Raw genomic sequence first — 14,163 nt, forward strand, 5'->3', positions numbered from 1 at the left:
AATGGGAAAATATATTTGCAAGCAACACCTCCAATAAGGGCCTAATATCCAAAATATATGAAGAACTCATAAAACTCAATAACACCAACAACAACAAAAAACGATCCAATCAAAAAATGGGCAGAGGACCTAAACAGACATTTCTCCCTAGAGAACATACAAATGGCAAACAAATATATGAAAAGATGTTCAACATCACTAGCTATTAGGGAAATGCAAATCAAAACCACAATGAAATACCATCTCACATCTGTTAGAATAGCTATAATCAATAGGACAAGTAATAATAAATGTTGGAGAGGATACAGAGAAAAAGGAACCATCATACACTGCTGGTGGGGCTGCATATTGGTACAGCCACTATGGAAAATAGTATGGAGATTCCTCAAAAAACTAAGAATTGATCTACCATATGATTCAACAATCCCTCTACTGGGTATTTACCCCAAAGACTTGAAAATTCATATCTGAAAAGATATTTGCACACCGATGTTCAGAGCAGCATTATTTCCAGTGGCCAGGACATGGAAGCAACCAAAGTGTCCTACGATAGATGATTGGCTAAAGAAGCTGTGGTACATATATACAATGGAATATTACTCAGCCATAAGAAGAGATGAAATACTGCCATTGTGACAACATGGATGGATCGCAAGATAATCATACTAAGTGAAATAAGCCAGACAGAAAAAGTTGAAAATCACATGATATCACTTATATGTGGGATATAAACCTAAAAGCAACAAATGAGCAGGACAAACAAACAGAGATTCATGGACATGGACTATAGGTTAGTGGTTAAGAGGACTATAGAGTAGTGGTTACTAGTGGGATGGGGGAGGAGGGAGAAGGTAAACTGGGTAAAGGGAGTCAAATATAGGGGCTTAGGGGGAGGGTGAAGTTGATCAAGGGGATCAAATATATGGTAGCTGAAGGAAACTGAATTTTGGGTGGTGAACATACAATAGAACATACATATGTCAAATGATAATGTACACCTGAAAGTTATATAATTGTATTAACCAATGTTACCCCAATAAACTTAATAAAAAATTTTTAAAAATAAAAAATAAAAAGACTATATGCCACAAACAAGTGGGATTTATTCCTGAGATGCAAGTTTGGTTCAATATCTGCAAATCAATTAACATAATACACGCATAAACAAAATGAAAGATAAAAATCATACGATCATATCAATAGATGTAGATAAATCATTTGCCAAAATATAGCACCCATTTATGAAAAAAAACTCTCAGAGAAGAGGAAATAGTGGAAACCTAACCCAACATAATAAAAGATACATATAACAAACCTACAATTAACATCGAACTCAACAGTGAAAAGCTGAAAGTGTTTTTTAATCAGGAATAGGATAGGACATCCACTTTCATCATTTTTATTCAACATAGTATTGGAAGTCTTAGCCACAACAATCAGACAAGAAAAAGAAACAAAAGATTCTACAAAAGAGATTGGGGGCAGGGTGGTAGGGAGGAGATGTAGATGATAGAGGCTTTGTACTTCTCTTGTGACCATGACAAAGTTGTAACAAAATAAGGAGCAAACAGCAAGCAGAGTTGCCTGGGGTTTAAATAAACAGAAGCACCAGAACTATGAGAGAAATAAGAAATCACCCTGCAATGGAAGGGAGTAGAAGGGGGTGAGACACAAGGCTGCTTAGTCCCAAGCTGCTGAGTGGGACGGAAGCTACAACAGCTGCAGCCAGCATCTGCGGACATTCCTTTTAAAGGGGCTGTGTCCACAAACAGAATTTTGAGGTGACAGACTCTCTTACTCTGAGCACCAGCACCAGGTTGGCTGCCTGGGTGCCGGCGGGGAGCACTAGGGTCTTAAAGGAGAACACTGAGTTGTTGGAGTGAGGGCTGGAGGTGAGGCTTTCTCCCAGGCAGAAGTGCTGGAGGCATCCATTGTTCTCTGTTCAGCCCTCCCAACTCCCAGTGTGCATCTGCAGAAGCAGGTATAGATGAGACGTCATCAAACTGTATAACACAGGTCGCTCTGCCAAGAGGATTCCCTGAAATTCCACCTCCCCCAACTCGTGGCCCCACCTAAGAGACATCCAGTGGTATCCTCCACGAGTCCAGTGCTCCTTGCTGAGTCAACTCCAAGACCCACACTGGTGGCAGCTGACCTCAGTTTCTGGTATGGTTTCTTGAGGCAACTATAAGCATAGCATCTGTGGATTGCTTGCTGAATCTTAACGGGTGGCCCTGGATGGGCACAGGCTGGGGTTAAACTTGACCTGCAGCTAGACCCCTCTTAAGATTGTGCTGCTGAACACCTATTACACAAAGCCACATTAATAAGACCGGGAGACTTAGGAGTTTTGCTTAGTACATAGAAACAGACACAGAAAGGCAGGCAAAATGAGAAGACAAAGAAGCAGAAACCATATGAGAGAACAGAACAGAGATCCAGGAAAAATGGAGTCAAGCAATGTAATAGATGCAGAGTTCAAAACACTGATTATAAAGATGTTCAATAAACTTAGGGGAAGTATAGATGAGTTCAATGAGAACTTTAACAAAGAGATAAAAAACATAAAAATGGAAATGGAAATTATAAAAGGGAACCAGTCATAAATGAAGAATACATTATCTGAGATGAAGAGTATATTAGAGGGAATCAACAGAATGAATGAAGTGGAGGATCGAATTATCAATATAGAGAATGGGAAAGTGGAGGGCACTCAATCAGAACAGAAAAAAAAAGAATCCAAGAATATTATAATAATTTAAAGAGCCTATGGGACAAAATTAAATATAATAACATCTGCATTATAGGGGTACCTGAAGGAGAAGCAAGAGAACAAGAAGCAGAAAACTTATATGAAGAAATAATGATAGAAAACTTTTCTAACCTGGTGAAAGAAATAGACATACAACCCCAGGAAACTTAGTGTCCCAAAAAAGATGAACCCAAAGAGGACCACACCAAGACACATCATAATTGAAATGCCAAACATTAAATACAAAGAGAGAATCTTAAAAGCAGCAAGAGAAAAGCAATTAGTTACCTACAAGGGAGCACCCATAAGACTGACAGCTGGTTTCTCAAAAGAAACTTTGCAGAGCAGAAAGGCTTGGCACAAAATATTTAAAGTGATGAAAACCCAAGATCTACAACCAAGAATACTTTATTCAGCAAAGCTATTATTTAGGTCAAAAGACTGATAAAGAGCTTCCTGCACACACATACGCACACACACACACACACACACACACACACACACACACACACCCCTAAAGAAATTCATCATCACCAAGCCAATATTACAAGAAATGTTGGAGGAACTTCTTTAGAGTAAAAAAAACAAAAAAAAAAACAAAAAAACAAAAAACTATCAAAAACATGAATAAAGAATGGTAATAACTACATATCTATCAATAAGTACCTCAAATGGAAAAGAATTAAGTACTCCAACCAAAAGGTAGTGTGGCTGAATGGGTAAGAAAACAAGACCCTTGCATATGCTGCCTATAAGAGACTCACTTCAGATTAAAAGACACATGCAGACTAAAAGTAAGGGAATAGAAAAAGATATTACCTTGATGGACCTAGAGGGTATTATGCTAAATGAAGTAAGTCAGATAGAAAAAGACAGTTGTCACATGATTTCACATACATGTGGAATCTAAAGAACAAAATAAACAATAACAACAAAAATGGAAACAAACTCATAGATACAAAGAATATTTTAAGGGCTACTAGATGGGAGGGGATTTGGGGGGGTGATCAGTGAAAAAGGACAAAGGGATTAAGAAGTACAAATGGATAGTTACCAAATAATCCTGGAGATATAAAGTGTAGCATAAGAAAAATAGTCAGCAATGTTTTGATAAATATGTAAGGGGCAGAGGGGTACTAGATTTATTGGGATGATCACTTTGTTAGTTATATAGATCTCTAATCACTATACTGTACAAGTGAAACTAATTATTATATGCCAACTATAATTGAAAAAAAGTCATTGAATTTTACACTGTAAATATGAGAAACTAATTGTCTATTATATTTCAAAAAAGCTGTAAATAAAAGATTCCACAAAAAAACTGTTAGAACTAATAAATAAATTCAGAAAAGAGCAAGATACAAAATTAATATTCAGAAATCAGTTGCATTTTTATACACCAATAATGAACTATCAGAAAGAGAAAGTAAAAAAAAAAAATCCATTTACAATTGCATCAAAAAAAAAGTACCTAGGAATAAATTTAACAAAGGAGGTAAAAACCTGTACTTGGAAAACTGTAAGACATTAAAGAAATAAATTGAAGAAGAGACAAATAAATGGAAGACTATGCTCATGGATAGGAAGAACTAACATTGTTAAAATGTTCATACTACCCAAAACAATCTACAGATTCAATGTAATACCTATCAAAATATCAATGGCATTTTTCCCAAAACTCAAACAAATAATCCTAAAATGTACATGGTACCACAAAAGACCCCAAATAGCCAAAGCAATCTTGAGAAAGAACAAAGTTGGAGGTATTACATAAACTACGAGGCCATAGTGATCAAAACAGTGTGATATCGAGATAAAAACAGACACATAGATCAATGGAACAGAATAGACACCCAGAAAATAAACCCATTCCTAAATGGTCAATTAATCTATGACAAAGGAGGCAAGAATATACAATAAGGTAAAGACAGTGTCTTCAGTGAATGGGATTGGGAAAACTGGACAGATACATCATGCAAGAAAAAATAAAAATAGACCACTTTCTTGCACCATATATAAAAATAAACTGAAAATGAATTAAAGACTTAAACCTAAGACCTGATATCATAAAACCCCTAAAAGAAAACATAGTAAACTCTTTGACATTGTTCTTAGCAAAATATTTTTTGGATATGTCTCTCAAAGCAAGGGAAACAAAAGAAAAAGTAAACAAATGGGACTACATTAAACTAAAAAGTTTTTGCCCAGCAAAGGAAATCATAAGCTAAATGAAAAGACAACCTACAGAACAGGAAAAAGTATTCACCAATGATATATCCAAGAAGGGGTTAATACACAAAACATAAGGAACTGTTATATGACTCAGCAATTTCACTTCTGGGAATTTATCTGAAGAAAACTGAAACACTAATTTGAAAAGATACATGCATGTTCATTTCAGCATTATTTACAATAGCCAAGATATGGAACCAACCTACACATCCATGATAGGTGAATGGATAAAGTAGAAGTGGTACATATATACAATGTTACTCAGTCATAAAAATAAAGAATGAAATCTTACCATTCGCAACAACATGGATGGAGCTAGAGGATATTCTGCTATGTTAAATAAGTCATACAGAGAAAGACAAACACCATATGATTTCACTTGTATGTAAAATCTAATAAAACAAAGTAAGTGAACAAACAAAACAGAAACAAACTCATAGATACAAACTGGTGGCTGCCTGATAGGAGGAGACAGGAAGATGAGTGAAAAAAGGTAAAAGAGATTAAGAAGTACAAATTGCCAGTTATAAAAATAGTCACAGACATGTAAAGTACAGCATAAGGAATATGGTCAAAAATATTTTAATAACTATGTATGGTATTAGAAGGGTACTAGACTTATCAGGGTGATCATTTTGTAAGGTAGATAAATGTCTGATAACTATGATGTACACCTGAAACTAATATAATATTGTACGTCATCTGTAATTAAAAAATGAATTTAAAAAAAGAAAATCAACTGACTACATATGTGTCAATCTATTTCAGGTTTATTCTGTTCCACTGATCTTCATTTCCATCCTTTTGCCAATACAGTGTCTTGATTATTGCAACTTTATAGTAAGTCTTGAAATCAGGCAGTATATGACTCCTCCACTAAATACTTAATGGTATTTATCTAAGTTCTTTTTCAAAACTGTTTTGGAAATTCTACTTTCTATAATTTTCCACATAAATCTTAGAATCAGTTTGTCAGTTATACAAAACACACTACTAAGATTTTGATTGGACTTGGGTTGAATCTATAGATCGACTTGGGTTGAATCTATAGATCAACTTGGGGTGAACTGACATCTTAACAATATTGAGTCTTTCGGTTCACATACAAAATATCTCTTCATTTATTTATGTCTTTGATTTCTCTTATTAGGTTCTGTAGTATTCAGCATACGGATATTGCACACATTTTGTTAGATTTACATCTAAGTATTTCACAGTCTTTGGTGTTATTATAAACACTACTGGTTTTATAATTTAAATTTCCAAGTGTTCATTGCTAGTATAGAAATACAACTGATTTTTATATGTTGATCTTGTATCCTGAGAACTTACTGAAATAACTTACTAGGTATAGTAGTTTTTGTAGATTCTTTGGGATTTTCCATGCAAACAATCATGTCATCTGCAAATAGAGACAATCTTATTTTCTCCTTTCTACTCCATATACTTTCTCTGCCTTTTTTCTTGCTTTACTGCACTGGCCACATCTCCAATACAATGTGGAATAAAACCAATGAAAATAGATATTCTTGGCTTCTTTCCAATTTTAGGAGAAAAATGTTCTCTTTTACTTTTAAATATGATGCTAGCTGTAGATTTTTTTTATAAATTTACTGTTTCTCAGGAACTAAGAATGTTTCCTTTAGTTCTTAGTTTGCTGAGAACTAAATATTATGAAAGGATATTGCATTTTGTCAAATTCTTTTTCTGTACCTATTAATATTACTATGTTTTTTCTTTTCCAGTCTATTGTTATGATGAACTACATTGATTGTTTTATTCAGAATAGCTTTTCTAATTGAGATAAAATTTACAAACATAAAATTCACCATTTTAAAGTATAAAATTGAGTGTTCTTTAGTATATCTCCGGTGTTTTTTAATATATTCCCAAAGTTCACTGTTAACAAGCCTTGCATTCCTGGGATAAACCACACTTGATCATGAGTATTATCCTTTCTATAGATTGCTGGATTCAATTTGCTAATACAGTTGACCCTTGAACAACATTTCAATCCCCCATGTAAATGAAATTCATGTATAACTTTTGACTCTCAAAAACTTAACTATTGAAGCCTTACTGACAACATAAACTGTTGATTAACACATATTTTACATGTTATATACATAATATTATATGCGTTCATGACACACTTAACTTTTTCTTAATTTTTTCAATATTTGTAGGCTCTATAGTTTATCTGTGAGTTTTTCCAAATTGTCAGAAATCTCCAAAAATTTTTTCATATATAGTTATTGAAAAAAAGGTGGATCTACACAGTTCAAACTCATATTGTTCAAGAGTCAACTGGATTTTGTTGAGGAATTTTAAATCGTTATTGCATATTGGTGTGTAGTCAACAAAGGGTCTTAAATTGAAGACTGATATAGTTTCCTCTAGAAAGTTCACTCTTCTTCTTTTGCAGGGATGTTATTTAAAGTATGGATTAGAGCAAGGCAGCATGGAATTTTAGGAGAGCAGTAAGGGGGCTACCGGTAGGTCCACAGAAAAGATGATGATGGCCTGAACCAGGCTGATAGCAGTAGAAATAGAGGGAGTCAATAAATTTAAGATGAATCTGTTTCCTACTTTTCTTTCCAGTGTTTTCTCCCATACTCCTCCACCCCCATATACACACACTCTAAACTCATGCTTTTTCATTCCTCTGACTCTTTTCTTTCCTCACTCTTCACTTCTCTAGTTCTACCTTAGCTGTCACTTCCTTCAAGAAGCCTTCCCTAATGCTCTTGTGTAGGTGCCCCTCCCCTTTGCTCTCATAACACTCACATTGTCTCAGTTTATTTATCACCCTTGATTGAAATTTGCATGCATAATATCTGTGTGTGGTGGGGGAGTTTACCAACCAATCTTCCCCATATGATCCTGGAACACACACAAAACAGAGAAGTGGCATCACATCCACACTTGACTTCCTGGAATTCCCCTACACATTCTCCCCCACCCCATCCCTTATATGTTCCAAGCACTGACACCATCAGCAGCCAATATGTGTTTGTAAAACCTTTAAAGATCATATGGAGAATGTGACTATTGACAAAGAATTATGACAAGCTTGTTCAGGTATTAGAGTAAACTGGTCATCCACATATGATGCATTAATTGCAGGCTAAAGAGAACCACAGATGAAAATTAAAAGAATATACACAGAACTACAGGCACGATATCATGGGTACAGTCTTATTTTAGGAATTTGCAAGGATGATTTTGACTAAAGATTGTTGCCTCACACACATCATAAGATTCAATCACACTGCTTTTGCAGGGATGTTATTTAAAGTATTGAACTGTTAGGACTGCTCAAGAATTGATCAGGGACTTAGCTGAAATAGGTCCTAGAGGTCCCCTGAGGTGCCTGACCTCGTAATTGCTGGGGAAGTTTCAAGAGTAATGAGGAAGGAGCTAGTGTGCATAGGGAGAGGGGATACCTCAGGGAAACAGCTACTTATTAACAGATATAAAATTATTTCAATATTTTAATAACTAATATGGCTATACTGGTTATGTATTGTCAAATACCAGCTCTGTACACAGGTAGACTTATAGAGAGCTCTGCATAAATCAAGTGTTATTTATTGTTGTTAGAAAAGTGAGGATACAACATTCTCAAATGCAAAGCTGATCCTATGAGTCTCCAGCTCAAAACCCTCTAAAGGTTCCTTTATAAAGCACTGCTACCCATGGCACCTGGTGATGCCAGTCCTGGAATCTCTCAGGATCCAGGGTGCCTTTATTTGCACATTCATAATCCACATGATCTGCACTCACCTGGCTGCCCTTGATAAGAGTGTTGGTCTCCCAGGCACCAGCATTCTGTCTGAACATCATCACTAGACCAGTATGCTGATATCGAGGTGCTCCCAGAACCAGGGCTTGCACTTGGCCTCGCAAGATGACTTCGGTAGCATAACCTAAAGATGGTGATCCAAGAGAAACATTTTTCCTCACAGACTCTAACACTTCTAGCAGGCCTATCCCTTGAGAAGGGGCAGTCCCATGTTTGGTAGGTTGGAGTAACTGGACCCCACACTATATTCCCCTTTGCTAACATAATTAAATGAAATTTTGAAATGTCTTCTTTAAAGCTATCCCAAAATTCTATGAAAGATTCAATATCAACACTGGTTGAGTTATGCCACATCTTGACCCCTTCTTAGAGTACTCCTATTCCCTTCACTTACCCAAGTAAGCATCATTCATGTCTGAATCTACCCTGGTTGTGTTGATGAAGGTGATTTTATCCTCTGGCATATGAAGAAAGGCTCCACCAGCCCAGTCAAAGCTCCCCACAGCACCCAGCAAGGGACCATTCTGGGAAAGAGGATAGAACAGAATTGAGAAACTTACAGCTTCAATGTAATCCCAATCAAAATTCTAGTGGCATTTTTCACATAAATAAAGCAAACAATCCTAGAATTTGTATGGAAATACAAAACACCCCAAATAACTAAAGCAATTTTGAGAAAGATGAACAAATTTAGAGGCATTATACTTCTTGACTTCAAATTATATTGCAAAGTTATAGTAATCAAAATAGTATGATATTGGAAAAATAGTATAATACAGGCACATAAACCAATGGAACAGAATAGAGAGCCCAGAAATAAGCTTATAATATGATCAATTAATTTACAACAAAGGAGACAAGAATGTACAATGGGGAAAGGACAGTCCCTTCAACAAATAGTGCTGGGGAAACTGGAAAGCCATATGCAAAAGAATGAAACTGGACTACTATCCTACACCATACATAAAAATCAATCCAAAAGGGATTAAATATTTAAACATAAGACCTGAAATCATAAAACTCCAAGAAGAAAATATAGGCAGTAAGCTCCTTGACATTCATCAGTCTTAGTGATGATTTTGTTAGATTTGACACCAAAAGCAAAGGCAACAAAAGCAAAAATAAACAAGAGAACTACATCAAACTAAAAAACATGTGCACAACAAAAGAAATCATCAACAAATTGACAAGGCAACCTGTGAGTGACGTCAGAAACATAGTGGAGTGAGAGACTTCCCAGATCTCTTCCCTTGAGACAACGATAAGCTGAATATCTAAAACTCAACAACAACAACAAAAAAAAAAAAACATAAAAACTGCACACCAGCATGTCTGAGCATGGAATCTGCACATAAGAGCTACCACAGGTCAGAACCCCAGGCCTGAGGCAGTAGACTGGAGGAAACAAAGAAGTTGCCTCTCACAGCCAAAGCTCCCTGCAGGAGGAAGGGGTGGGTTCCCTGAACAACCCTGCCTGGAAGAGCTGTGAGCTCCATGCAGCCAGCAGCAGTGCCCAAGGATCAGAGTGAAAGCAGAGAAGTGGGGACAGCAAAGAAGCAAGTACAGCAGAGAAATAACAGTTGATTATTACCAGCCGGGTTGCAAAACATGAGGCTGAGCTGTAAGCCTATCCCCCAACCCAGAGGGAACCTGCCCCATATCCTCTGAGACTGATCACCATGGAGCCCCAAAGGAATCTGAGCAAACACTTCTGAAACTGTCGCTAACACTGACAGGGACTGACACTGAGGGTAGCAAGCATGATTAAATATCTATAAGAAAAAAAAGGCACTATTGAGACTTTATACAAAGCAGAGATCCAAGAGGCTTAGACCCCACCTACTGGAAACCAAAAGAAAAACGCCTTCTTTGCAACAGGCTAAAGAGAGATCTTTATATAATAAATCTTCTTTCTGGAAAAGATCTTTATATAATAAATCTTCTTTCTGGAAAAGATCTTTATATAATAAATCTTCTTTCTGGAAAAGATCTTTATATAATAAATCTTCTTTCTAGAATACACTTCCGTTAACGCCCAGGCAGAGAAATAGTCCATTAAACACCATGAACAACCAAGGTGACAAGGCATCTCAGAAAGAAAGAAAAAAATCTCCAGAAAAGAAGCTTACAAATATAGAAATATGCAACTTAAATGACAGAGAATTCAGGATGGTACTTCTGAAAAAAAAAATCTGAGATCCAAAACAATTCATATCAACAATTTCAGGAACTGAAAAAACAACTAAATCAGCAGAATGAGTACTTTAGCAAGGAGATTGAAAAGCTAAAAAAGAACCAAATAAAAATTTCAGGAGATGAAGAGCACACTGAAAGTGTCGAAAAATGAAAGAGCAAGCTTGGGAAATAGAGTCGACCAAATGGAGAAAAGGATCAGTGATATAGAAGACAGAAATCTAGAAATAAATCAGAAGAAAGAAGAGAGAAACTGAAGAATGAAAAACAGTGAAAGAGAAATACAAGAACTAGCTGATACCATCTGTGGGCACCAGGCCTGGCTGGCCTAAGGTCTGACTGTGATCCAAGGTCTGGCTGTTATCCAAGGCCTGGCTGATCCAAGGCCTGACTGGCCCTAGGTCTGGCTGTGATCCAGGCCTGCGGCTAGGAATAGGACTCCGGATTTAGAAAGTATGTAAACATACTTCAGCTTATTGTATTACGCATGTGTGGCTGAATGCCACTATTGTACTCTGCTATGTGAGGAGCCATGCGGTCCCCTGGAGAGAAGAAGGGGAAAGCAGAAGGGGAGCACAAGAAAAGGGATCAGGAGAAGTATGCACAAGACTGTGTACCCCATGCAATAGACTGCACTCCCCAATAGAACTGCACTTCCCAACGGAAGTGCGCTCCACACAATAAAGTTGGTGCCTGCCGATTCAGCCTCAAATCTGCCTCTTGTGCATTCTTCCAACTGGGCTTCTCACCATGGAACCTTCCCTTCTCAATCAGCAATTCTGCTGACACTGACACTAGGTGTAGCCGCATATCCGTTCGGCCCTGACACCATCAGGAGAGGAAACAATAATAATGGGCATTCTCAAAGGGGAGGAAAAGGAGCAGGGATTAGAAAGCATTTTCGGACAAATAGTTGCCGAGAATGTCCCAAATCTAAGGAACAAGCTGGAGCTTAGAATTCAGGAAGTCAACAGAACACCCAATTATCTCAACCCAGAAAGGCCTTCGCCAAGACATATTGTATTAAAATTATCAAAAATCAGTGACAAAGAAAGAATTCTCAGGACAGCCAGGGAAAAGAGACAATAACCTATAAAAGAAAACCCATTCGGTATCATTGGATTTCTCAGCACAAATCTTACAATCCAGAAGGAGTGGAATCGAATATTCAAACTATTAAATGAAAGGACTACAGCCAAGAATAATGTATCCAGCTAAGCTCTCCTTTAGATATGAAGGAGAAATTAAGACCTTTCCAGACATACAAAAATTGAGGGAATTCTCCACTACGAGGCCTGCCCTACAAGAAATACTGAAAGGGGTCAGCTCACCTAAAACAAAATTATCAAAAAAAAATACATAATTTATAAGGCGACTAACAAGCTAATAGAAGCAGAGGAGTGCAACCCTTACTAAGAATAGGGCATTATAAGCTTAAACAGTAAGAAGAGATTTTCTATAGCAAGATAGTAATGAACATTCAGTACACATAGGGACAAATTGAGACAACAATGACAGAAAAGGGGAGGATTCAAAGATCCAAATTTGCAAAGGGGAATGGAGATAAGGCACACACAGAAGAAAATAGATGACTATATGTAGCATAAAACAAGAAGGACCAGAAGGAAAACTCACAAAACCCAACCAAAATAAAAAAAAAAAAAAAAAAAAAAAAAAAAAAAAAAAAAAAAACAGAACACAAGGACAAACAAGCAATGGAAACACTGAGCTACCAGAAAGCAAAAGATAAAATGGCTATAAGACCTCATAGTTCAATAATCACCCTAAATGTTAATAGATTGAACTCACCAGTAAAAAGGCACAGAGTTGCAGATTGGATCAAAAAACAAAACCCAACTATATGCTGCCTCCAGGAGACACATCTCAGCTCAAAAGACGAATATAGACTTAAAGTGAAACGGTGGAAAATACTATTTTGAGCAAATGGCATTCAGAGAAAAGTGCTAGTAGCAATACTAATATCAGAAGAACTAGACTTCAAAATAAAAAAATAAGGAAATATACTGAGGGATACTTCATAATGATAAAGGGAATCATGCACCAAGAAGACATAACACTTATTAATACTTATGTTCCCAATTAGGGAGCCCCAAAACATGTAAAGCAATTACTAACAGAACTAAAGGGAGAAACAGACCAAAACACTATCATAGTAGGAGACCTAAATACCCCACTATCTGATATGGACAGATCATCCAAACAGAAAATCAATAAGGAAATAACATCCTTAAAGAATACTTTAGTCCAACGGGACATAATTGACATTTACAGAGCCTTCCATCCCAAAACAGCTGCTTATACATTCTGCTCTAGTACACTTGGAACAATTGACCACATATAGCCTCAACAAATATAAGAGGACTGAAATCATACCAACCATATTCTCTGATCATAATGCTTTGAAACTGGAGATATACTGTAAAAAGAAGCAGGAAGAACCACAAATACATGGAGATTAAATAATACATTACTGAAGAATGACTGGGTCAGAGAAGAAATAAAAAGAGAGGTCAAGAGATACATAGAAACAAATGTTAATGATAGTACAACATATCAACAAAACTTTTGGGACACGGCAAAAGCAGCCATAAGAGGAAAGTTCATATCATTACGGGCCTATCTCCAAAAACAAGAACAGGCCCAAATAAACAACCTAACACTTCATCTTTAAAAAACTAGAAAAGAAAGAACAAATGAAGCCTAAAGTCAGCAGAAGGAAAGAAATAATCAAAATTAGAGCAGAAATAAATGAAATTGAAAACAAACAAACAAAAAAGATAGAAAAAATAAATGCAACAAAGAGCTGGTTCTTTGAGAAGGCTAATAAAATTGACAAACCCCTGGCTAGACTCACTCAAGAAAAAAAGAGAAAAGACACAAATAAACAAAATCAGGGATGAAGGAGGAGAAATTACAACAGACACTGCAGAAATACAAAGGATCATGCAAGAATACTATGAAAAAGTATATAACACCAAATTGAATAACCTAGAAGAAATGGACCAGTACTTAGAAAGATACAACCTTCCTAGACTGAATCAAGAAAAACTGGAAAATCTAAATAGACCGATCAGCAGTATGGAAATTGAAACATCGTCAAAACCTACCAAAAAGTAAAAGTTCAGAACCAGATGGCTTCACCAGTGAATTCTACCAA

The 14,163-nt window shown here is 36.4% G+C and overlaps 1 protein-coding gene across 5 annotated transcripts in view; it reads right to left on the reverse strand.

The window, feature by feature from the left end:
* The window catches only part of ITGAM (integrin subunit alpha M), a 61,386-nt gene that overhangs the window by 26,829 nt on the left and 20,394 nt on the right, over positions 1-14,163 (reverse strand). For all 5 annotated transcript variants that reach the window (XM_011378586.1, XM_023522469.1, XM_023522468.1 and 2 more), the window contains 2 exons: positions 9,187-9,316; positions 8,774-8,916 (listed from right to left, as the gene is read on the reverse strand). In XM_011378586.1, the coding sequence (XP_011376888.1) occupies positions 8,774-8,916; positions 9,187-9,316 (273 nt within the window). The remainder of the gene's footprint in view (positions 1-8,773; positions 8,917-9,186; positions 9,317-14,163) is intronic.

The sequence above is a fragment of the Pteropus vampyrus genome, unplaced genomic scaffold (genome assembly GCF_000151845.1).
Source record: "Pteropus vampyrus isolate Shadow unplaced genomic scaffold, Pvam_2.0 Scaffold347, whole genome shotgun sequence".
In the NCBI taxonomy this organism is placed as follows: Eukaryota; Metazoa; Chordata; class Mammalia; order Chiroptera; family Pteropodidae; genus Pteropus; species Pteropus vampyrus.